At 35.0% G+C, this 26,738-nt stretch overlaps 1 protein-coding gene across 10 annotated transcripts in view; it reads right to left on the minus strand.

Moving 5' to 3' along the window:
* Nucleotides 1–26,738, minus strand: part of CCDC171 (coiled-coil domain containing 171) — a 155,417-nt gene that overhangs the window by 40,651 nt on the left and 88,028 nt on the right. For 9 of the 10 annotated variants that reach the window (XM_068177037.1, XM_068177042.1, XM_068177040.1 and 6 more), the window contains exons 21-23: nt 17,632–17,777; nt 15,140–15,194; nt 3,399–3,530 (exon numbers count right to left, since the gene is read on the minus strand). In XM_068177037.1, the coding sequence (XP_068033138.1) occupies nt 3,399–3,530; nt 15,140–15,194; nt 17,632–17,777 (333 nt within the window). The remainder of the gene's footprint in view (nt 1–3,398; nt 3,531–15,139; nt 15,195–17,631; nt 17,778–26,738) is intronic. The other variant, XM_068177041.1, reaches the window with a different exon arrangement.

A 26,738-nucleotide genomic window follows, 5' to 3' on the forward strand; every position in this document is an offset into this window, starting at 1 on the left:
GGGCTCAGAAAGGGACACAGCACTTGAGGTGTGGTCTCCACCAGTGCTGAACACAGGGGGACAATCCCTGACCTGGTTCTGCTGGCCACAGTATTGCTGATCCAGGCCAAGATGCCATTGGCCTTCATGGCCACCTGGGCACTGCTGGCTTGTGTGAAGCCGCTGTCAACCAGCACTCCCAGATCCTTTTCCATTTTCTTTTCTGTGTTCAACTAGTATCTAGAGTCAAGTCTTCAGATAGTTTGGATCATACTGATAAATATTTAGAAGTCATTTTAGCACAAATTAACTATAATTCCTTTAAAACATAACATTAACATATGTGTCTGAAGTACCTAAATTTGCTTCAAGAAGTTTCTTTCATAGCAGTTTCTAGACTTCTGTGTCTACTGCTCCAAACAGAAGAAACCTAAACTGATAATGTACCAGTACTTAATTATTTATACATAAACATTTAAATCTCACTGTATTTATTTGCGGGCTTAATGAATTGTCTTTAGGTAAAATGTTTAGGTTAAAATGTTAGGTTAAAATTAGTATCAATTACATATTTGATGTAAAGGTACTTGAGACAATTCAGAATTAGTTTTCTGAATGCCCACTTTTTCTGTGAATAAAAAAAGAAGAGAGTGATAAGATTATTAAGCAACTTTATCCTTGTTCTAAAGATGTAACACAACTGGACTTTGTATTTTTTAAAGAGCTGATAACCTTTACTGGCTAATTTAAATATTCATCTGCCAAACAAGACTACTAGAATTGGCAATACCATGTCATTTTATTTGCCTGTTGAACCTTATATTCTATATTCACAGGAGGCTCCACATATGGTTCCACTTTTTTTCTCCAGTAGGAACATTAGGGAATGGCCAGAACAGCACACCTTAAATGCTGTGTTCACTGTGTTCCAGGTGCTCGAAAACAATACTATAATTTTCCACTTTCAAACTTAAATAACAAATAGCACAATTTTGTGACATAACATTCTTCACAGCAATTAAATATCAGGTGAGACTTTTTAAAAGCTATAACAATAATATTTTAACCTTAGAGATATTATACCTTTTTCATTTTTTATCCAACTGAAGTGACATTTTCAAACTACTATAGTAATTCTCCTGCAGTCCCCAAGAATTTAACAAATGCCTACAGATACACAGAATGGTATCTCCAAATATTTCATTTAATTGAGGTCGAAACTAGAGGGTACAATTCTTTAAAACATGCATGCCACTTCCATATGATGAAGAAGTGATACACTCAGACCAATGGATATATAATTAATTACTAATCTCAGCCACCTACTACAAACTGGATGCATGAATAATAAAAATAGGACAATGTCATCTTCTCTTAATACTAAACAGTTCTGATAGCCAGTGCTTCATCCCTATCACAGTGTCTAATTTAGTATCATATTTTTTCATGCCATTTTAAAAAATATACCATCAAATACCGATAAATTTGAACTTGGGAAAAAACTCCTGATGTTTAACACTTGTAGATAATAAGGCCTTTAACTGAGTTGTACTTAACACAGACTAACTATAGCAGTTCTAGAGAACATGCAGGCAAACCATTCCACTGGTTTTAAAGAGAAGTGTCCATGAACTGATTACTCACAGTTTACCTCATTCAAAATTACAGGATTGCTTTTAATGTAGTTTTGCATGGAATTAACATCAATTAGCTGACTCCCAGCTATAAAAAGGAAAATTTAGTAAGAAAATCTCTACAATGTCCTTAGAAAGTTATCAAAGAAGCACTATGTAACTAGAGATAGGGAGAGAAGAGGAAGAAAGAGAAGCGAAAGGAAAAAGGAGAAAGGAAAGGCGGAAAAGAACCTCACAGCGATACAAACTGAACAATTGGAGCTGTTTGTGTATGCACAGAGTAACCAAGTGTAACTGAAGCTGTCAGGTAAACAAAAAGTAGGTTTACATCACTGCACTACCAGTGCAGCACATGCATTACTATGGGTTAAGTATATCACAAGTAAGTACTCTGTTCAAATGTGAAATGCAACTTTTTATAATTCTGTTTCTGTTTTTAGAAATAATGACACAACAGACTATCTTGGAAATGCTTCTGCAATCATTAGAAGGTCAGAAAAGTATGGAAGTCAGGATGAGATAAAAAAACAGAATCAGGTATCAGCAAATAGGCTTCTGAATTGGAAGAGTGGTATTTAAAAGCTGGTGATTTCTATGACAGCTTCTTAGAATAAAGATACACCTGTGGAGCTTTTTGTGCAGCTTTAAAAGTGATCATCACTGTATGGGGAAGCATTTGCAACCTACTCTCTGCCAGAGATGTACAGCTGCGCTTTCTAAGGTGCACAGGAATCTCACGATGTTACGTATTACTACTTTATTACGGAAAGATGATAATACACACATAATTTAAATATTTTTCATATTGAAAAACATGCATGCAAAAGGGCAACAGTGAGAAATTTCCAGTTTAGCATCTGCCTTTCTTGAATGTTTGGTTTTGTGATACTGTTCCTGCAATTATATACTGCATCTAGAACTGAAAATCTACAATAAATTTTAAAAGGTTACTACAGAAAAGTATACACATTGTGCAATATTTGCATTTCCTAATATCCTTGCACTTTACTTGACTGCCTTTACTCTCTCTGATTCAGATAGAAGAGCCCAATGAAAGAAATATGTATTCACTCTGCCTTTTGTTCTCTCACTGGGAAAATGAAATATTCTGCTTTTAACGATAATGTAATCTGTGCAGCTATAAAGACTAAGGCATAGTTTGTATAGAAGACATAACAAACTTAGAAACAATAAGGAGGCATTGCACACAATACATTTTCACACCTGAAGACATGTACATTGTTAATTTCTCTTCTTTTCCCCAGTTTCCTCCTAATAAAATTAGTATCTTGAAACACATAAATATTTAAACCTACATAAACAAAACAGCTCCTATACTAAAGTATTCCAAATAGCAGTTTCTTCTAAATTATGAGTGCTAAAGATCGCTGTTAATTCTAAAACTGAAATATGAAAAAATCTGATACTGACCTAGCAGCATAAAAATGTTTTCTTTTTCCCCCCGTTTTTGACTTCTACTTGTCTTGCTTAAATTAAGCAGAGGAAAGGTGAGTGGGATAGAGTGATATTAATTTTCAAATATAGAATTTGTGTTTTTCCATGGTCATATCCTTATCAGTTATTTAATATTCTACCTGCAAAATTAAAAGTCACATCATCTCTGAAATACCACCTCCAACAGTATATATAAAAATTATTTCTCTTTCAGCTGTTGACTACATTCATTTTGATGCATTTTCTTCTTCACACATTCAGAGCAGTCTAGCTTCTTGTTCTCAGTTGCAAAAAATGAAAACAAGAAACAGGATTATTTTAGACTCTAACCTGAAATGCTGCAGCCTCTGGCCTGCCCTTCAGCCCTTCCTCTGAAAAGGTCTCCAGGTGCAGTTTGGGTAGCTCCAGGGTGAAGTCATTTGTGGCTGCTGCAGTACACAGCAGCAAGGCCTGATCTCTGACCTAAAGGGAAAAAAACAGCATCAATGGTAATTCCCCTTCAGACACATTAACTGGGATGAACTGGGTCCCCTTGAGCCCACTGAGTGGACTTGCATTGATCGCTGGACCTGAAATCCATGAATAAATTTAGGACTAATTGATTTTTCGTTGCAAATAAATCTCTAATTCAGAGTGCTGTGAGAGAATGTTAAGAAGAAAAAGCATCTTCCCCTGGTCTGAAATGAGAAAAAAAGACACTAAGGGCTCTGTAGCCCGGCTGGTGTATACATTTCACAGATCTGTCACCTGTAAAAACCTCATAAGAAAAGAAACAGTACTTTTACTTCTAACTGAAACAAACAGGAGCTGTGAAATTCAAAAGTTCATTTGATTACATCTATGAGAAGCTGGCATGTGAGATCTGTCTACTCTGGTATCAGTCCTCCAGAATAAGGGTCATTAAGAAACAACTCAGTCAAAAGTCAGAATAAAATGAAAAATTCACAAATAAAGCAAAAAGAACTAACCTGTAGCTTCCCAGTTAATAAGGGGGGGAAGAATGGGAGGAAGAAAGAAATGCTTGATTTTTGCGGACTCGGTGCAGGACACAAGGCACTAAGTGGTATCATTACTGGACTTTGGCGCAGTTTCTGAGGATCGGGCAGGCCCGCATTTGCACAAAGCGCCGACAGGCGATGTCCGGGCGGTGTCGGGCAGCCGGACGCGCTCAGCCCGAGCCGCCCGGCGACCCGCGCGCCGTTGGTATCGCAGTGCCACCTGCCGGCCGCGCGCGGCAGCGCCGCCCGCGCTTTTGTCCTCGGGCACAGCGCGGCACAGTGGGAAGGCCGGAGCGCTCCTGGAAGAGAGGCGCTGCCCTGCCTATCGCAACATGTCGTGCGTCCGTCTGACAGCGCGGACAGGCCGTCGTACGGATTTAAGGCGCACCTTCCACAGGCACACCACTTATGCTCTCACGCCATATGATGCCACACACCCGTTTTTCATTCCCAGTCGTCAGATGATATTCTAATACAGACAGATAGTCACACATACCAATATATGTTAGTACAAACAAATAGATTAAATCCATTCATTTGGCATACACTGCATCTGTTGAGCAGCAATAGTACGTACTGCAAAATTAATTTACTAAAACATGTACTGCATATATACTAAAATATATACTGGGTATATTCTAAATACATATAAATCAATAGATAAACATTTACTATTTAATAAATTTCAGAGTATTTTAGAGGCTGCCTTGCCTGCAAGAATGCACTGAACATGAATTAAAACATAAATCTATTAATTTTAAATCCCAGATTACTTTTCTGTACTTACAAGATAAGATTCCTGTAAAATGCTGGTTATGAGTAAACAGATTTCAAATAATAGCAGAGCCTTTGAAATCTGCTCTGATTGAAAGAAGCATGTGCAAATCTACTGATACAAAGAAGAAGAGATTCTATTTTATTTTATTTGTTTCTCTGTTCTTTGGGAATAGGGAGCCCTACATTTCCCAAGTTGACCTAAAGAATTCCTGTCAATACCTGTGGCTGCCAAACATATGCACTATGATGCAATTTTTATAACAGGAAAGGTCCTCTACACATTTTTTGCACACACAGTGCACTAGGTTCAGGATATACAGTCCTATGGAACAAACATACTCTCTAGAGTGTTCTGTCAGCATGTGTAATTCTGGTCAGATGTTAACCTTGCTGAATATAACAAAATACATTGCTTTAAATACACACACATGCACGCATGCACACACACAAGCACACACTTGATTTACATTTTTATAGCTTATCTACACAGCAACTTTTCAGTGTCTTTGCTGCCAGTATGCACACAGATAAAAGACAACATTAATGTGGATTAAGGTACTAAGAATTTATCAACATCAAACCACCAGTGTTTTGCCTTCTACCCTTCTGAACCGTAGTCAATAGATCTAAATATTTTACTGCACCCTGGCCAATTCATTGTTTGATGTTTAAAAACTCAAACAGAATCAAAGAAAATTTATTAAATTTCAGCCCCCAAATGAGATACTATTAGCTTTGAAAGTCAAGTTTAACTGCGATATTGATGATTCTCTTTTTTCTGTGACAAAATTCACAAGGGAAATCCCTATGTCAAAGTACAAAAGCAGATTGCTAATACTAGGGGGAAAAAAACAATGTATAAGCAATGTAGGTATAATATATACACAATACAGACAGTAGAAGTCCTTTTAACCCTATTAGTTTCAAACTGTCTATTTCAGTATTGAGGTCTGACATTCACCGAACAATAAAATATAAACCCCATTTCTAAAATAGGTGCATTGTGCTATACAAATACAATTAATACCACTACATCAGAAAAGTATACATTAGCTTCTTAAACAGTATAATTTTTGATATGAGGATTCACAATTTAAAAAACAAAACAAATACTTTTTTGCATTTGTAAGTACTTAGATTGCACAGAATACATCTCATTATCAGTATGCATACTGAGAAACTGAAAATTAATACAGACTTTTCCTTTTGAAAAATACTCATGAGGGTTCAGGGAAAATTGTAAAAACAAAATACTGTGTGTACGCTGTACAAATATCACTATATTGTTTCACTAGAAGTGAAAACATTCCAAGCTGCCTACCTATTGAAGGACTGGAAAGCTATAATGGCCATGCCTGCATGGACTTATGTAGGAGAGAACAGATCTGTATGAAATCTTAGTAAAGAACTAATTTAATAACTTCTGTCTATTGGCTTTTTGAGATCCAGATACATAACAACAGGGGTTGGGAAACTGTATTTATTTCCACATTCTCTAATGCAGTAAAAACAGTACTCACAAATTTACATTATAGAACCATGAGGCAAAGATAAAATGGGTAATTTCATTTCTTTTTTACAAGAGGGTATTTTGGAAGCTCAACAGGCAAAAGAACCATCCTATGCAGCTAACCTTTAAATTGCAATTTTTCAGAGCTTTTTTGTATTTGATGACTTTTTTTTTTTCTTACAAATGAAATCTAAAGCAAGACCATTTTGTCAGAAAGGTCTCCTGAGGCTAGAGAGCTTTATGTTAAAATCTAAAACACCTAATCAGCTAATCAGGCTTATTGCAATGATTAAAAATGTCTAAAACCTGTTTCACTTCCCTATATTCTAAAATTAATATGGAGGAAAATTATATAAATTTTTATTTATCCATTGTTAGTGAGGTTTTGACCATTTCTGATTTTGGTAAACATAATTTTAGCTGAGACTGAAAAGTTTCAAGAGTGATTTTATACAGAGTATAGTTAAGTATCTTGAGAGCATGCTTCTAAATATGATCATTACATTTTTCAGTTCAGATATATATAAATACTATATGAAAACAGGCAAAATCACAAATCCACACTCTACTACAATACTCATAGCATTTTAAAATAAAGGAGAAGAGTGACTTATGACAGTGTTTAACTTTTTAATTAATTAGGAGAGCAACAAAGAAGACAACACTATAGCCACTCAATTTAAAATCAATAAAGTACTCATTAATTCAGATCAAAGCTGAAACTGAATAATAAACTGAAGTTACATTATTGACCAAACCAAGGTGTAGAATTTGATGGACTAATTCTACATGTCCAAAAATGAACTTTAAAATTTTCTGCTGCTCAAGTAGTTGATAGTTTTGTGTACACTCCACTCTGGTGCTTACTTTCGTTTCTTTATGCACAGTTTGATGTGGTATATCCAGTCATGCCAATAGAGACGTGGTACTAAATGCTGGGAAGTTGTAAATGGTATTAGAATGTGCTCAGCACTTCCTAATGTTTTTTTCCCAGTTGCTATCTGACTGGTACAACAAATCTGAGATTTTAGTTTTTAATTTGTTCCTAATTCAATGCTTTCTTGTGGTGAAAATAAAATCAAATTATTTATGGATATAAACTTCAAAATGTAAGCTATATATGAGAACATTTTATAAGTTCAAAGTTCACCCTCTGCATTAAAAATACTTATTTTTGAGCTAATTTTTCTTTAATTTCCTAGTACTTTTTAAATAGCATGTCATCTGCAATTTAAAGAGCAGAACAAAATCTACAGTGATTTGGTGATAAGCGAATGGAAAAGAGTTATTTAATCTGTTTGTCTGAGATCACCATACTGCTGATATAACAGAAGCTGCAAATACAGAAATCGTTCTAAAACAGTACAAGCAAAATGGTTTCTACCACGTTGCTATTTGTTCTGTATATGACATACAACAGACAAAAATGAGTTTACAACTTTTTGAAGTAGAAGAAAGCAGTTTGAATGCATATCTTAGTCTTAACCACAGTCTTGCAAGTATGTGGCTGATTTAGCTGCATAGTGTCTGTATGTCCAGGGCAGCATGTAGAGTGGGGGCCATATTTACAGTAAGTAAGTGTATATTCATCCTATTGAATGAGAGCCTATATAATTTCAGACACAACATCTGAATGGATGGACATTCCATCAGGATGTTTCAGCAACCAAGGATCATTCCAGAAATTAAGAGACTACCTGTGACAAGTCTGTGTCAAGACTGCATATCTTAAACTGAAGGCATTTTAAATCAAGCACCTAAAAACTGGAAAATTATAGACACAATTAGAAAGACAATGAGGTGGGGAATGGTATTTGGAACCAAATAAGTCAACTGAACTGCAAAATCATCCATTAAACCTTTATTTTTTTTCCCCCAAGAGGGATAAAAACCAAACTACACCAAATCAGAACGTACTTTGCTTAGAAAAGAGTTTCTTATAGGACAGAAAGGGAAACAGTTGAATGGATACTTGTTACATGGCCATTACAGTTAGGTTTGAGTCATCATTAAAAACCATCAGATCATTGCACATTCATTCATCAAAAGAAGAAATACATCCTCAAAATCAAGGGTCCGACTTCTGTTGATAGTGGAGGTTTAAATAGCATTTAACATACCTTAGTGTAGGTAGCAAGACATTATCGCAATTAGTTATACCAAATATTTAACTCAACAGAATAACTACTGAAAATTTTGGTATTAGCATAGTGATTCAGTGACCATCCTTTTTGATTACTGCCATACAAATTTGTATTTAATTACAAAACAAGCAATTTCACAGGTGGTTTCCAAGAGAACATTAATTACTGAATAACAGTGTTTGTGTAAAGGAGATATATCTCTTAAAACTGATGTTTTGGCTGTGTTTGGCATCTTTTCTTTTCTTTTTTTTTTCTTTTTTTTTTCTTTTTCTTTTTTTCTTTATTCCCCTTCAAGACTAGTCAAGATTATGGAAATTAACTTTCAGAGCAGACTACCATCCCAGACTTACCTATAAGATTAATTCAAGCTTTCTCATATTACTACATACACACACTACATGGTCTGTTGAATAAGAATTTGATCCAGAGTTGGTTTTTTGCAAATGCTGACCAAAGCACCTAAGCTTCTCTATAGCTGCAACATGTGCACTGTTATACATCCCCTATGAAAAGATTTCAGTGACCTTGGGCTGAAAATGAACCTATGTCTGGAGAAAATAACAGTTAATGTATTCAATAATTCCACAATTCTCCAAACAACAATTTCTCCTCACTGAAGGCAAACTATATACAGTATTCAGTCTTTAAAAAAACCCGAAAAAACCAAAAACCCCACCGCAACCAACCAAAACAAACAAGGAAACAATCCCCCTAAAATAAAAACAAAAATCCACCCTAAAACCAATGAAGAAAACCAAAAGATAAAGACAAAAGTGTCCTGAAATTAGTTACTTAGATATGTCCAAACTGAAAACAGAGTACATGGATATGACATTCGGCAATGTCTTGTCTTTACTTTGTGAAGGTTTTTAAATCCCTCTTGAGCCAGAGTACCATTTTTAGCTTGGCTAGGTCAGAATGACACTGAACAATATGAGTGATGACACACTAGACAGCTATATGGACAGAGTTGTCATCAGCAAGCCAGCTGTGCTAACACCTGTATGTCCTGCACAACTGATCTTTAGGAACACGGATCAAGAAAGTCAGATTGCTAGGAAGGGAAACAAAAGTCATTCATCAAACACGGAAATTAAGAAGCAGTCATCTGAGATGGAGGAGGAGAAAAAATAATATTTTTACTGCATTTTTTTCTTACCACAGAAAAATAATAGTTAGTTTCCTACTGTAAACTTCTTATAGAAGTTATTTAGAATTTTAACAATCTAACTGGGTTTTCTTTGTGATTTTTTTGCATGTAAACATACTCACTGTTTCAATAGGCTTGTCATAGGGCCAGTTGAAAACAATCCAGGACTACAGTGATGGACAGACTTTGAGCACACACACACAAGCAGGCTTTACACTTAATGTGTCTAACACAGAGAAAACCCATCTTGGGAGTATCGTTAGGTTAGGCAAAAAAAAAAAAAAAAGTTAGTATCTCTAAAATGAAGGCTTTTAAATGATTATTGAGATAACTAAATAATATGATGGACTATAGATTCCAGTTAACTGGCAGAAAGTGGCTGATCAGTACACCTGAATGTGTCAGGTCATATCTAATGGAGTCTGACTGAGATAGCTAACTGAAGTCTCATAACTGTTCTCTTCTTCCAGGACCTGATCAATTTGTGGTCTCATTGCTGCAACTAACAATGATTGCCACTTATACTGAGCGTTTTTTCTGATGTAGTCACTTGTATATCGACATAGACCTATTGTAAATTAATTCCTTGCAGGCCATAAAACTGTCATCATAAGGAAATGCATTTGATTGCTATGGGTCACATCAGAAATAACAATCTACTGCTACAGTCTTACTAACTCTCAAGTATTCAATGGCCCCACCCATCTCCAACTGTATTATAAAACTCTATTATATGTGCTGCATTATAAAAACCGAAACCATTAAATTAGATTAAAAAAGATAGTTCTGTCTTTGTATTTTTTAAAAAATATATAATGGGATGGATGATACAGTGTTCATATTTTTTTACAACTGATAGAGTCATGGGACCCAGATCTCATAACCAGATTAGGGGCATTTCAGAGGAGACAACAGGGGTGGCAGCGAGACAATGATGGATGGATTTCCATCCAGTGGATGGATTTCAAGGCATGAGTGCTGACAGGTCTACATGGAAGTTGTTCTGCTAGCTAGCATATGAACCTTTCAGTCAGCAGAAATGAAGTGCACTACAGAAGTGAATGAAGAATTATTCTTCTGACCAAGTGCCAGAAAGAAAGGAGCACACTGGATAGCTGCTTTTATCCCTGGTGTGTCGCAAAGTGTCAGAATAAGTAGTTTGCTAACTGGTATTGGGAAAACCAGTGAGCATGTTGTATTTTATTAACCTGCTAAAACAGCCAAATCCTTAGCAGCCAGGACAGGCTGAAAACTATAATAAACTAAGTTTGTCAAGATTTTGATAGTTAAGAGTACAAGGAGAAACAATTTTCTGTCACTTTGAAGGCTGGCTCACTAGAATGACTTCTTATGGTGGTGTATAACACAGGCTAAATGTAGAGAACAGGGATTTAGGCAGGCTGAAAAGGAGGCATTTATAGCAGTGTACCAGGTGCAGCCTCAGTGAGGACAAATGAGGGCAGGACAAAGTTGGTTGCAGACACTTCTGGTGCCAGACCCACCACAGGTCACAGCTAAACCCCACAGCTCTGCTGGCAGCCCCTCTGTGAAAATTAATTTAAGAATGAGAAAAACCCACCACACAGGGAGAGAAGGAGAGAACAAAAATACTGAACATCTAAGTCAGAGAAGAAGTGAGGCAGAAATGTTTAAGGCACTGGATTAGGTATTTCCTCATAGCACAGAGAGAGGACTATGCTGGGGCATATCCACATCATATTCCATGAAGGATCCCATTTCAGAGCAGGACCAGGAAATACTTCAGGATAGTTCCAGAAGAAATTAAAGTCCATGGAGAGTCCACACTGAAGCAGATATTCTTAAAAGATGGCAGCCCACATGGAGAGCCCACAGTGATGCAGGGAAACAGCATGAGGATATAGGAGCAGCAGAGAGGAGTTGGTGTGGACTGACTGCAAACCCCTGTGCCTCACAGCATGATCAGAGCAGTCACAAGTGAAGCTGAGATTAAAAGGCAGGGTAATGCTAATTTTTAAATTGTTTTTACCTCTCCAAATCTACTTCAAAAAAGAAATTAAAATAGTTTCCCAAAGTAAGCTCTTTTACATGTGATGGTAAATACTATGCAATGTCTCTATCCAGATCTCAACACATGAGCTTTCTCATCCTGTTTTGTTCCCCTGTCCTCTTGAAGGGGACTGAGAGAGCATCTGGGTGGGCATCTGGCTGCTGGCCAAGGCTAACCCAAAAAAAGCACTCAAACTGAGAAGCAATACAAAGGGAAGGCCAAAGACTTTAGCAGAGAGTGTAAAATTATTTCTTCTTCTGATGGAATTAGAGGATCACAAAATCACAGAATATTCTGAGCTGGAAAGGACCCACGAAGATCATGAAGTCCACTCTTAAATGACTGGCCCATACAGGAATTGAACCTACAACCTTGGCATTATTACCATAACTAATAGATGATTAACTAATAGATGATTACCATAATTAATAGATGATTAAGCTTGAATTAATCTTTAACATGTTAAAGAATCTTGTAATAGAAATTAATAGATTTAATGTCTCTTACACAGTTTATATAACCAGAATATTAAGAAATAAAGAAGAAATTAATAATGGAATACAGTTTACCAGCAAGCGTAACAAGGGCTTATTTTATAACAAAAATAACTTCAACTTTTTGAGGGGAAAGTGTTTCAAGAAATAACTTATTTTTCATATATAAAAAAAAGACTGCCCATGGTTTTTAAAGTAAGACATGTTCTTAAATGATTATTCTTTTTATTAGAAGACATTTTAAGAAAACCCTTTATGTTTGAACTTTAAGTAGATGGAATTTCCTTTCATCACTCTTTCAGTAAAATTTTATTCATTTCTGTTTTTCTTTTGCTATTACCTTTTGGTCATTTTCAGTATTTTGAGAATAAAACTGAACCAAACCATAATCCTTTTGAGGTCTCCGTTTGTCCCTGGTGGTATTCTGTTTTGATTTTTTTAATTTGTTAAAACATTCACTTCACATTTGGGTATTTCTCCATAATATTTAGATGGTATAAGATGAAGAAAGATCTCTTATTTTATCAGGAACTTTTGTGGAAATCAGCTCTAGGAGTAGGATAAAGATAGCTAATGTGACAAGACCCAGGGTAAGACAAAAAATAACTTTCTAAAGAACATCTTGTAATTTATGAAGGACATGAAACTACATGATAAAAATATTTTCTCTCTTAGCATATCCAGTGCTCAAGTTCTTCAAAAGTTATGCTTCATAAATATTCATGAAGATTAAAAAGGTAGCTCCACAATGGTCTTGAAAGAATCATTCTGGGCACAAGCATGCCCAAGCACTTTCTGGCAAAGTCAAATGTCTGATACTAGATGTTCCATCCATCCAGTCACAGTGCAGAGCAGATATTAGTGTAAATGATCCCTGGTCTAGTAGTATATTAGAAGCATGCCCAGAGATCGTTTCCCTCGGCTCTGATTTCTCTTACTTTTGTTTGCTGAATGTAACACCCCGGTATATCCAAAGGCAGATGATCCAGTACCTACACTGCTAACCTCTGGAATTCTTGTAGGGATAGAATATGGAGAGGAATGAGGCTACTTTAATGGATTAGAGTATACTGCCTTATCCTGAGTCTAACTAAGATTACTAAGGATGTCTGTAAAATCCCTCTGAGATCTGTAGGTAAAAATTTAGCATTATGAATTAATAATACAGATCCTGAAGTGATACAGTGGAACTTAGTGGATATTTGCTCATGAATACATCAACACAGAAATACCAAAACCTTAAATTTCAAACACTTATAAGTAAAGCTGTGGTTAATAGTAGTACTTGTCCAACTTCAGTTGATTCTGAACTTTACCCATTTTCTTTTGATTTCTTTCCTAAAACAAAAGTAAATCCCAGAATTTCTAGTGGAGAAAGAAAGGCTTATGGTTCCTTTACTAGTACCTAATCAATTTCTTCATGTTCTCATTTTTTACTGTGTGAGAAACCCTTTAAGAACAACAGTGTAAACTTTATAGCTTACACATAAGCCGTAATCACTAATGCTAGGTAATTAGTTACCATTATGATGTAGGGTTTACATTTCAGTTATGTCCTAAACAAAATCAATATTTTCCCTTTGGTCTTCTAGGAGAAATAGTATGTCAAATTTTGAATGATTTACAATCAATTTTTTAGTTCCTGCTGAAAGAAGCATCCTGACATTTCTAATTCTTGTGTTTTCCTCATTCTTTAGGTTGACAAACCAGAAAAGATAAATTATTTTGCTACTCAGTAACATGCTATGTGGACCTAACAACTATGTACATCAAGAATTAAGAAGCAATATGGCAACTAAAACGTTCAGAAAAAAGATGGCTGTTTCTCAATCAATTCACTGCATCAGGTTAATCAGCACTAAGCACATGGCCTTCTCTATAGCCTTTCCCCAAACACTTCAATCCTTGTGCACATAATGGCATTGCTTTCAAAACCAAAATGTAACCTTGCAATCCAGGACAATAAATCCTGAACGCCACAGATATTTATCTCTTACTGCAAAACACAACACTTTCTTCATGACATGAGTTTTTAAGCTTAAAACAAACCAGTATGAAAAAGGTGGAGGCAAAAAAGCAAGACAGTCTCTACCAGCAGAGTTTTTTGCAGCTGAAACACACAGTTTTAGGTTCTTTCACTTTCTTGAACATTAAAAGAAAGAAAGACTTGAAAAAAAATCTGAAAATTAAATTAGTTTTGGTGAACACAGAAAATAAAATTAAGAATAGATTCCCATGTTGCTGTGAATTCAAGATGTGATAAGGGAAATTAACACTCCAAGATAATAAAAACACTTATTTTGCTTTGTGTTGCTCTAGACTAAAAACAGTTATAAAACAATTAACAACTAGAGCTACAGTTAAAACCAGTCCTTTTGCCTAAATAATAAATATACAAGCTTTGTTGGACTTTCAAATAATGCTATACCAGGGCAAAACTCTGCAAGTCAAAGAGAATACTTAAGATTATTTCTCAGTTTAAAAAATGTCTTAAGAATATCATGAAAGTTTCCTGTAACTACAGGTTACATCTTACTGTCTTTTCCTTATGTTTTATCATGTATCAAAGACTAAAGTAGCATGCACAAAGCCATATGTTTTATGGCCACCACACATGTGACATCACCAAATGACCTCTGACTTACTCTATAGAAATTGTCAGCTGTTTGGATGTTCAATTGTCTTCACTTGGTAACTAGAAATAGTGGTCTCAGTGATTAAGGGAAGAAAAGTGGATTTTGTAGAAAGTTTTGTAGTAAGAAATAAGAAGTTTGTGTACTAAAAAATTGTACTTTATTTCACTAAAAATGAAGCATTTTTTAGGATGAAAGAAGTTGAACGTGGAATTAAACTCTAAGAAAAGGAAGCCACCTTACAACTTCTACTCCTCTCCTTCCCTGAGCAAAAGCAGTGATAAAATTTTGATATGTTTAGAAATACAAATCAGAGGAATCATTTTAAATTCTTACCTTATGAAGAGTGTTTTCCACAGTTTTCATATGACTAATGATCAATTCTCTGTTTCTATTCCAAGACAAAAAAAAGAGGTAGGTCATAGAACGGAAACTCACCTGTTTAGAAATTAATTTTCTGCTACTTTTTATATCTTTTCAAATAATTGTTGATAACTCAAAGTATTATGTTTTTGTCTCTCCTTTTTATATCCCCAGTGCAAACCTTAAAAAATAGTTCATGTACCACTATTTGGAATATCTCCATATGAAATTTGCTTCTGTTGTGGACTATCAATTAAACTAGCTGTAATTATGGACAAATTCATGAACAACTATCATCTTCTTGGAGAGTTTTAGATGTAAAAGGCATGTTGAATGGAATCTTCTTGCAGGAAGAGAATACATTCCCTTACATTTCCAAAAGTCCAGCCAAATATCCTATCCTTACAATAGGGAGGTTTGGAGAATGAAACTATTCTCTAATGCCCTTTTGTAGATTAGGGCTTCAGTAAGAAAGAAAGCTCTCATCAGCTAGGCTGTCATGAAAAACCTTGGCCTCAACTCATGATTTTGCCAGCTATGTGTATATTTTGTTTGAGCTTTTGCAATACAAGAATCCATAGAATCAGTATGGTTTAGGTTGGAAAAGACCCTTAAGATCACTGAGTCCAACCATTATCCCAGCACTCCCCAGCCCACCACTAAACTGGTCTCCAAGGGCCACATCTTTTAAATACCTCCAGACTCTACAACTTCCCTGGGCAGCTTGTTCCAATGCTTGACAAGCCTTTCAGGAGAGAATCTTTTCCTAATATCCAATCTAAACCTCTGCTGGCACAACTGAGGCCATTTCCTCTTGTCCTATCACTTGGGAGAACAGTCCAAGCCCCATGTCACTATAACCTCCTTTTAGGTAGCTATGGAGAACAATAAGGTCTTCCCTCAGCCTCTTTTTCTCCAGTCAAAATTATGGCATTCTTCCCCATGGAATGATGGCTGCTTTCTCATTTCTTGATTCATACTATCTTAACAGAAATTATTGGAAGGTGGCCAGAAGAGTAGAATTGGCTTTTACATTCCTAATAAAGCCACATAGACTTCTATTTTCAGGATCCTGCCTTCTTTGGATTAGTTTGACAGGGCACTTGACTGCTGGTTGTGGTTAAACCACAACACAGAGAAATTACCAAAAGACTACTGTATTTTTGTCGGATTCACTGTTACAGAGACTTTCATTAATATTGCTTCTTACTCAGGAGGACAGGGGAAAGAACTGCTTGCCACCACTAAAAGAAAATCAGGAGAATTCTCAGAACAAGCCAGACATCTTGCTGTCTTTTACAGCACTACAAACCTTTAGAAAATAAACTGAAAGACACCCATGCATTGCCTAAAATCACTTAGGTCATGGAATTGATATTAAAATAAGAGTTTCTGGGTAAGACCAATGTATATTTACCAACTTTGCTTACATGTTCCAAAGGAAGAAAAAGATGCTTGCACTTGTTATGAAGAGTTGGTAGAACAATGAATGGAAGTTTTCACATTAAAAAAAACCTTTTCTGTATATAAGCATGGCCATAGGGAATGACCCTTACTGGAGTGCATAAAATAGATTGGGCAGGGTGAAAAGGAGAAGGCTTTTAAGAACAAATCCTTTTTTGGGTCATAATCTGCTTTGATACACTTATACTAAATAATATTTGTCATTTTAATTAGCTTGTTAAACATATCACTGATAACTATATTAATTACATTATTTTGCTGGTGCATAAGCCCCTCAAAGCTTCTAAGCTATTGTTCTTCAGAGGCCAAATCTACCCCAGGTATAATGAGAAATTTTAATTTTAAATTGAACTTTTTTTAAATCTTGGCCATGAACCAATAATATTCAAAGTGCATACTACTGTAGCAGTAATAGATAACAAAGTCTGAAAGGATTTATAATTTTATCTGACTATACAACTCTAAGAGGCTATTAATAATCTCATTCAAGTCAATGGAACAGCTTTTGACTACCAATACTTTCAAAAATGGTCCCTGAACATTTCCTTTCACTCTTCAAGTTATAGTACAAAAAGGCATGGGGCTTACATCTAAATCCAAAACTCTCTGAAATCAGAAGAAATATCTATACTATTCCACTGATAAGCCTAGGTCCAAAATGGGTTCCAGCCCCTCTAGAACAGTCATTCCTTAAACAAACAGAATGTGAAGGTTCTATCAAAGTGATGTTGTCAAATCAGTAAGGTAATTGGCAGACAAAATGCTTATGCATTTTGGACCAAGAATTTGTAGCACTATTATGGGATAACTACAGAAAATGTAACGTGCAGTATCTTGAACTAACAGTTTTCTTTTTCAAAGTCTATCACTGAATTTCAAAGAGAGGCAGATGTACTTTTGTTTTCTAGCATTACATTAGCTAAGGCTAATACCCTGTGCATGAAAGTAAGAATTGATCTTTTGTCCGTTTTAAGTGATCTCCCCAAGGTCCCAGTGCTCACTTTGCTGCCGTGCAGAGGGCACTCTCTGCATCATGGATGCTCTTGCTCAGTCGACGCTTGTCCTGCTCCAGCTGGGTAAGAAGTCTATTCTGCTGACGCAGAAATCGATCTCTTCTTCTCAGCTCCATCGCTGCCTCGGAGAGACTCTGCAAGCAGACAGAAAACAGAGTTACTTGTCAGCCCAAATAATTAACTTCAGTTTATGCCATAGGCTATTAAACAAAGTGGAAAACAGACTGACTGTGTAGTAGATTTGGACCATTGCATACTAAGGTTTTATGAATTCTCTACCAAAATATTACCAACTCTGAACCCCCCAGTTTTTAGTATATTGACTGTGTACAAACATATTTATTAATTTTTTTTTTTTCATCAAGCAGGGACATACGCTATGCTACAAGTACTATATTTACAAGTACCAGATCTAAACACAAAGGAAATAATCAAAAATACAGCTTTAAAGAACACAGAATATTCACAAAACTTAATTTAAAATAAACAGTAAAGAAAGGAATTCACAATGAAAGGGAATAAACACATAAGCATTTATTTAAATATTCTGCACTGTTCAGAAATTTCAGTAGAATAGATAATCTCATATTCTCTGTAAGTGCATCAAATACAATCTATTTTATGGTGCTTTCAATGTTATTAGTTTTCCAGTATGCAAAATAGTATGTGTATTTTTTAAACATTTCTCTCTGGCTTAGAATTAACACAACATGCTTTAATCAATTCAGATTAATCCAATAGATGAAAAATAGCACACAGGGCTAATTAATACACAACCTGACTGGTTTCTACTCCTTTCTGCTGGGATAAATAAGTACACTTATAGACTGGAGTATTAATAATTTGATTTCATAATTTGTTATGTGTTACATTTTACTTACAGCTGTTAATTGTCTTTTTAGAAAGAAATTATAATAGGTGGCTTTAAACATTCTTTTACACATAGCATATATCCTGATAGATTCTCAAAGAAGAGAAGGCTGCACAGTTGCAAGACTGAGTTCTTACATACCTTTTTTTCAAAATGTATGGGTATATTTTCTGCTTGAATTCTAAGAATGCTTTGTATGATTTGCTCTCAGTACTTGTCGTGGATTGTGGAACATGGAAATATACTATGCTGTGGATGAGTATGAAGAACACTATATACAAAATGCTGATAAAAATTTGGAGGGTTCTGAAAACTCAACTAATCTGAAGAAGTGTCAGACCTCTTAAAGGGTCAGTGGTGCTCCAAAAAGCATTATGATAGAGAAATTTTCTGTAACATAGCAATCAACAGCAAAGGACTGCATAGTCCTGTAAAATAAACTGTAATGGCATAGCAACTGTGGACTGGCATAAGTCTTCTTCTTATATTCCTAAAGAGAAAAGGCAACGAGTTACTTCAGTGGTGGTGTATTTTGAAGGTACAGCACCATTACTTGAAATCTTGTTCAGGAATTTACAAAATCTAAGCTGAAATTAATCACAACTGTAAGAAAAAACATTTGAAGTTTATTTAAGAAACTCTAAATCGGGAAATGTTAGTATTATTCTTGTTCAAATGACTGCAGGTTGAATAATTCTATTTTGACTCTTATGTCCTTATTTTCAATCAACAACTAATTTATTTCTTCCAAGAAAAGATAAACACACAGATAGCATTCAACCACTGCACAAGGATATTCAAAACCAGAAGTATTGCTTTCAAAAATTCTACCCTTAAGCCACTGGCAGCTATCAAATTCCTGTCTAAACAGATGACTTTGTCAATTATCAGATTTTCAGAAAATTTATTTTCAAGAACTGAAATGTGGATTAGCATGGATAAAAGGATCCATCTCTGGTTCAAAAACAAAGAGCATTATCTTCTTCCAATTATTGTGTTTACTGTTTGTTTTCAACATTGAGGAAAGAGTTCTGAAAACCAAGTCAAGTAACCCCCCGGCCATATTCCCACCTTTGACAAATAGACTATATTTGAATACAGAACAAGGTCTCTATTACCAATGTTTGGTCCAACCCAGTTTCCCACCTGACTGAAAAATCTGGTTTTAAGTAGTTTCTGCTAGTATTTTGATGCAGATGCTGTTGAATGGATTTTGGCCCCAAGATCCTAGCAGTCTAAAAGAGTAGATAAAGACAGGATAATATGAACATTATGCATATTTATTTTATTTTTATTATAGCTATCCATCTGCAGGGGTTGAAGAGTTGTCGGCTCCCACATAAATCTTTCATTACTGATCATGAACAGTGAAAAGACCCACTAGTCAAAATATTCTGTGAGCTGCTAACTAATCTAGGTTACTCATTCCAAGCATGTGCCTATTAATGAGGCAATAGCAGGGCCTAACTTTTTTAAGGGGCATGGTCAGCAATCTATGCTAACTGGTGATGAAGCAGTATAGAAATGGTTAAATCAAATATCTCACTGAAGAGCTGCTCTATTATATTCAAAGAGAACCCCATTTTTTTCAGAAATCTCTAAAGGATTCAGACTTTATCTAGTAACATTGCAATATCTAAGCAAAATGGAAACTTTAGCACTCCAAAAGCAGTTTCAGCAATTACTTGAAGCTTCTTGCTACTGTGGGTTAAAGTCAAGCCTTGGAAATGTTCAAATACAGTGTGGTGTATTATAAATTAATGGCAGGTAAGCCTCTTTTTTTGCTTCTTCAGATTGATCTAATTAAAACCCTTGATAAACTTTATGGACTCTAATATTTCCAGCTGAAACCAAGAGGGTGTGCCTCAAGGCAGCAAGGCAACAATGATAAGCAGCAGGTTAGCCACTAATTTCTCAGCTAGGGTAGATTGTGAAAGTGTGATGTTCTGATATCCAAGAAAGTGTTCAGGAGAGAATAGGATAAATCAAGTTTAATAACTCTGCTTCTAATTGTTCCCTCAATGCTCCACTCTAATTACTTGGAGAACTCTCCTGACTGTCACCTGATATTAAGTTGTTGGAGGCTGAGTGTGGAGCAGTGAGATAATCAATAAACATTTAGTGGGGAGAAGAATGAAGATCCTGTTAAGCAGTGGGAACCTGCAGCACCCAAAGCCCTTCTGCTCATGAGAAAACCTATGGGAGAGCCATAGTGATTGCAAAGCAATAATCCAAAGCACTGGTTTTAGGCTTTGAGGCCTTTAGGCAACAGTACATTAGAGAAAAAAAGGTTAACACGGTCATCCTAATTACAGCCCATTTTCACATTCTTCATATATAAGCAAAGACAAGCCAATTAGGTAGAAAGGAAGATAAGGGAAGTTTTATTTGTATACTAATTAAACCCCTGATGAAATTAAAGGAAAAACATACAGCTCTGTAATTGTGTCTGAGAAAGGTCGCTTCAGGTTCAGTTATCAGAAAAGCACAGCCTTGAGATATTTCACTTAATCCACAATATAGCCCTTATTTTGCCCCCCAGGTCTTAGTATTTACAAAAATAAGAAAATTTCAAAACCTGATAATGCATTTACCTTGAAATGTTTTCTGTGGACAATTACAACTGTTAGAAAGTTGAGGCTAACTGTGATAAGAAGAATGAAGGTTTTAAAAACCTAGTATGTTTGCACATAGTTCTGTGAAGATGCTGAGCTTTCACTTTCAAGTACAAGTAATTCTGAACCAATTTAAAAGCTAAACTCCAATTTATTAACATTCTGTAAAATGCCAGTTATCTGTCTTTCTCAGGTTTTTAGGCATTTGGGTGATAATTCAGACATCACTGCGCTCCTTCCTCTCCAGTCTGCCAAAATCTCATAGATCAGCTGAGTTTTCATCAGAATCTTTAGAAGGAGTTTCCTTTAGAGACATTTAGATTTTTGACTTTTTTTCCCCTCACAAATTAAACATGAAAAAACATTTTTTGGAGAGAACAGCAAGTAACTGATAGCACTGAAGAAAAATCTCATTGCCTGTCTATTGGTTTCGTCCTTCCACAAGCTTCCTTTAACAAGTTTAGGTTTTGCAGTTAGGAAACTTTTTATTCAAAGCCCATTACAAAAATAAATCAAAGTTTAATATTGTCATTCTTTACTCATGAAAAGGACTCTGTTCAAAAGATAGCAGATGGACAATCACTTCAAATGAACAATGACAGTCATACAGTTTAAATTCATGCAAAGCATGAGTGACACATATATACTGAGACTGTATTTTCCAAGATCAACTAAAGCTAGATCAAACTGCTTAGTAAATTAGATTTAAATTACACAGACACAACACAGCAGTACAAAATATGCAAATACACTGCAGTATGTGTATAATGAACTAATTTGTGAAATTGAAGATTTTCTCTTTCAGATGAAGTTTTATATGTATAGTCTCTATTTAGTTTCAAAATATTACTTTTAAAAAATACATCCTGAAAGCTGTCTTACACTCACAAATAATAAAATTTCACAATGAAAAAAAGTATAGAAAGTTTAGCCAGGATCAATTCCTTCAGCAGTTTAAATACATTTCGCATTATCATTGTAGGCAAACATAATGATCTTTGAGTGCCCTCCAGAAGTCTACACATAACCTAGAGCAGTTTCAAATGGGTCAAATCCAACAGGTACAACAAGCTACATTAATATTTAATGTTTACTATATTTTTAGAGTGCACCACTGCAATGCAAACGAAGACATCAGCTGAAACTATACTATGTTTTTTGGAAAGAATCTTTATTTATCAAGAAGAAATAGAAATTATGCTTCTTCTGTCAAAAGAGCAGAATAAAAGTCTTAGGTAAAAAAAGTTCTGTGACAAAAAAAAATTCATAACTGAGACTTCCCATCAATACTTTAATAAAATCAAACACATCTAAGTGGTAAATTGAGACCTATGTCAAGAAATAAGATGGATTAACACTTCTCAAATAGAAACTATCAAGATACTATACCTGCATTCACTGTGTGTTTCACAGTGTCTGCACTAGTGTCTTAAAACACTTTGAAATTATCTCCATGTGGCTGATCTGCTCTTGCAAAGCAGAACTGAGGCTGACCACCCATGACATCCTTTCAAAAACAAATTCTTTCCTATGCCCTTTAAATTTCACTAGGAAAAAAAATATGAGTGCTCAAAAGGACACTTGCATGAGATGTATCTGCATTGCAGAAAGAAACCAATGATTTTTTCAACCTCTTTGCTACTGGACCTTCATCCTGACAACAACAATCTTTTCATATGCTAGTATTAAGAAAAAGAACATACCTCTTGAATTGTCTCTGAAGTATATGATATAGCATAGAAGCAGTTAAAAATAGTTTACAGATCTCAGTGTATCTAACAAGGTGCAAAATACTCTTCTTGTCTTTGTTAGAGCCTTGTGTAATGAGGTCACAGATCATGATTGGTCTACTAAGCAAAACAAATACCAGCCAGCACAATCATTTTAATAAATAACCAACAAAATACTGGTGAATGACGAGATACTTGCAGGCATATTTTCACATTTCTAACACAATGCCAGATACAATTGCTTGTGATTGTTTTATATGAAAAACCCTCATAATATTGGAGTACAAACTATGGTTTATCCAAATCAGTACCAGACAAAATCAGACAAAAATGTCAAGCAAACATCTAAAGATGATTATGAGTTACATGACAGTACATGTAGCTCTAAAAACAGTTGTGATATAAGGCTACTGTACAAAATCTAGAACCTGAGCATTAAGAAGCATTTAAATGAAATTTTATTTGAGAGTCATTCAATAGATGGGGAAAGGAAAATGCACATATTTACATTTTGCAAGAGATTTTTCTTACAAAATTCACTTGAAATTTGAGGCACTCATGTAATGAAAACAAATGACATTCATTACCTACGTACATGTGGACAACAGTTCATTTATTGACAGAAACATAGCCCTTAGACATCCAAGCAAGTTTAGGTACCTCAAACATCTCACATGCAGTGATTCAGGCTGGATTACAGTGCCTTAAAGACTTACACCTATGTTTCATATCTCTTTGCTATAGTGCAAACATTTCTCAATAGAAAATCTGTTCTGATCAACAAGAAAGCAATCTATTTTTCAACTGCATTAGCTCAAGATGTTTAGCAAAGTGTGACTGAAAATGCTTTGTGAAGTCATTGAGTTGTGTATGTTTTAAAGTTATTGTGAATTAAAAGAGTTTAGTAATTTAAACAGAGTAGCTTTTTCTGAATAATTTCACACAATAAAATCTCTTTCAGAGATTTTATTATGTGCTCATTCAGCTTCAAAGTAAAACTAAATAAAACTTTTAAAGTGAAGTAATTACAAAACATAAACTGCCCACACATAGCCTAGATCCTCATGGACTGTTGATGGAGACCCTTTTGAATAAGAAGATGCACTGGGCCTTTCAGACATACACTAATCCAAACAGAGAATAATTGACACCTACTTTTAAACTTTTGAAAAATGATAAAGTACACAACAAAATCTATGCACATTATAATTTAGAAATTTTAATCATATTCTAAGCTAAGCGAATTATACTAGTATTACTGGAAAGCTGCAGAGAGGGATTATACCACTTAATTGAACAAATACAATTTTATAAAAACTCAGGCTTTATCACTATGCATTTTAAGAATAATCCTTGAAGTTAAGTCAGAATAAATTTTTGGAATCACATGCATGGTGGCATGAGTACATGATCATTCAACTCTTATTCAATTTCTGACACACTACCTCAGGACTGATATTTCTTTTTTCTCCTTAGAAATGTAAATTTCTCTCCCACCACAACATTTAGCCCTTTGCAGTCACACACTAGAAAAGACTCAGCCCTGCATATGTAGCAGATTTTCTGTGCTTTGGCAATGTAATGCCTTTAAATCAGATACTTAAGTGCCACCAAAAAGGAATAATCTGGGGGTTTTTCACTGTTACATTTTTACCCTGGTACACTCTCAGCCTTGTAGTTGGTACATTCCAAGGTTTCAAAAAGGTGGTTTACACCTGGATTACACTGAAAAAGATGACTTTTCATAACTGCCACGTACCTGTAAATGAGCAAACTCTGATGCTGCTCTGTAGCACTGCTCTCTGCAATACTGTTAATTTTGCTACACACTATCTACTTGTGCACATTAGCACACACTATACAAGGCAAAAACACAACCAGCACTTAGATTTCATCTTCACTTTAAAAGTGATCATCATATGTACGTACATAAAAATATTTAGTTGTGTATCTACGAGGACACAACGTATTGCACCGATGTCTTGCATTTCATTTGTAGCCTTTCTCATCTGTCGCAGCCTCAAACCATCTGTCTCTGATCATGTCCTACTAGTCTCAATAATCTTGCATTACCAATAACATTTCTAAACCCTGGAAGAGACTATTTTAAGTTCTTGAAAAATACTCTTCCATTTAATTTGTATCGGAAGTTTGCTTAGAATATTTCTGAATGGTAACAGTCAGTTAAAACAATTCAGGAAGAAGAAATAACAGCAATAAAATATCAACAATGACAACAATTTATTTACAAAGTAAAAAAACACAATTTACTTCCCACTGTTTATTTAAAAAGGAATACAATCTGAAGTTAGGAGGTTTCATGACACAGACAAAAAGGCATCTGAGTCAGGCTAAATGACACAGCATTCTGTTTCAGAACTAAAGTTGAGAAAAAAATATGGTATCCTGTCTCTATCTTCTCTTCAAACACTGGTTAAAACAATGGAAATACTAGGAGTCTACAGAACAGTTTCAAGGAAATTTCTAAATAGAATTTAAGGTTCAGTTCTGAGTGAAAAAATATACTGTCCATAACCTCAATATATTGGTGGCACCAGTTAAGTTTTTTTAGTGTTGCAGGTTATGCTGCAGCCTTTCTTGTAAGAGGTTGCTGCACAATTCCACCAGACACGAGTGCATTAATGTGAGCCATCACATGGAAGAGTTAGGGCCAATGCTAAGAATGTCAATTAGTGACACACAAGGGTTTGATCTTGCTTCATAAAGAGTTTTTGATTTTCTTTAATTAATTAATTAGAAAAATCTCTTTTTTAGCATGACACTAACATTAATACAGGCTTCACAAGATTTATTACTTTATATGGTTTACATTCAAGTACTCCCCTTCAGAAGAGTTCTGACCAAATCATACATGCAAGGTATGTGTGTTTCCACAGAGCCTTAAATTTATGTGTAGCATTAATGTTTTATTTGAATATCAGGCCAGCCACATCTTGCATGACGTACCTGCAGGGAGAAAACCCGCATGCTTGATTATCCCTTTTACTTTTTAAACCTCAATAAAATAAGAAAGAATTGATAAATATGTATTTTTATATTAAAAGGTCTTTTCTGCAATATAGGTCACCCCTGTCCTTCCACTCATTAAAAACTGGAGAGTAGTCACCTTAGCAGAAAAAACCAGATACAGTTAAACAAAATTTAACTTACATAAAAGGCAACTTTTAAATCATTCTATTGAAAAAGCATCAAAGATATATTACATCCCAATATTCAGTAAGGAGATCCAAGTGCTATAAAGACATATTGATTAGATGTCTCACTTCCTTCTGGATATGCTTTGAGTCGTACCAAGTGCCAAACAAGAATACAAAGCGTAATAAACAAGGTATAAGTTTCCATAAGCATGGCAAATACAGATTCTGAAACAGGGAAGTTAAACAGTGACAGTGAATTCAGTGAAAACTTAATTATTATTTATATTTTTCTCTTTTGGTATATTTTTAATTATAAGACAAAATGGCACCAAAATGGTACAAAACTTGGAAAGTTATCTACTTCACTCACCTATGTAAATGACAGTAACAAATATGCCTATCACTAGGTGATACCATACAACTAATTATTTTAGTAAATTAACTTTTTCTAAGAACACTTATTTATTCCTTCTCACACCTGAGAAATTTTGCTGTAAACAATGAAGTAGTATTTATAAAAGAAATATTGGGACTGCTACATAGAATTGAGAATCTTAATGTCATAATTTTAAAATTACTCAATTTCTTATTGAAAAGTCCACACACAAAAAAAAAACCCAAAACAAAATATTAACAAACAAAACCCCCAAAATACAACAACACTTAAGGTGGTTTTACTTTAACTCAAAAGAATTGGAAATATTTTAAAGTCTTTTTAACT

The sequence above is a fragment of the Anomalospiza imberbis genome, chromosome Z (assembly GCF_031753505.1).
Source record: "Anomalospiza imberbis isolate Cuckoo-Finch-1a 21T00152 chromosome Z, ASM3175350v1, whole genome shotgun sequence".
In the NCBI taxonomy this organism is placed as follows: domain Eukaryota; kingdom Metazoa; phylum Chordata; class Aves; order Passeriformes; family Viduidae; genus Anomalospiza; species Anomalospiza imberbis.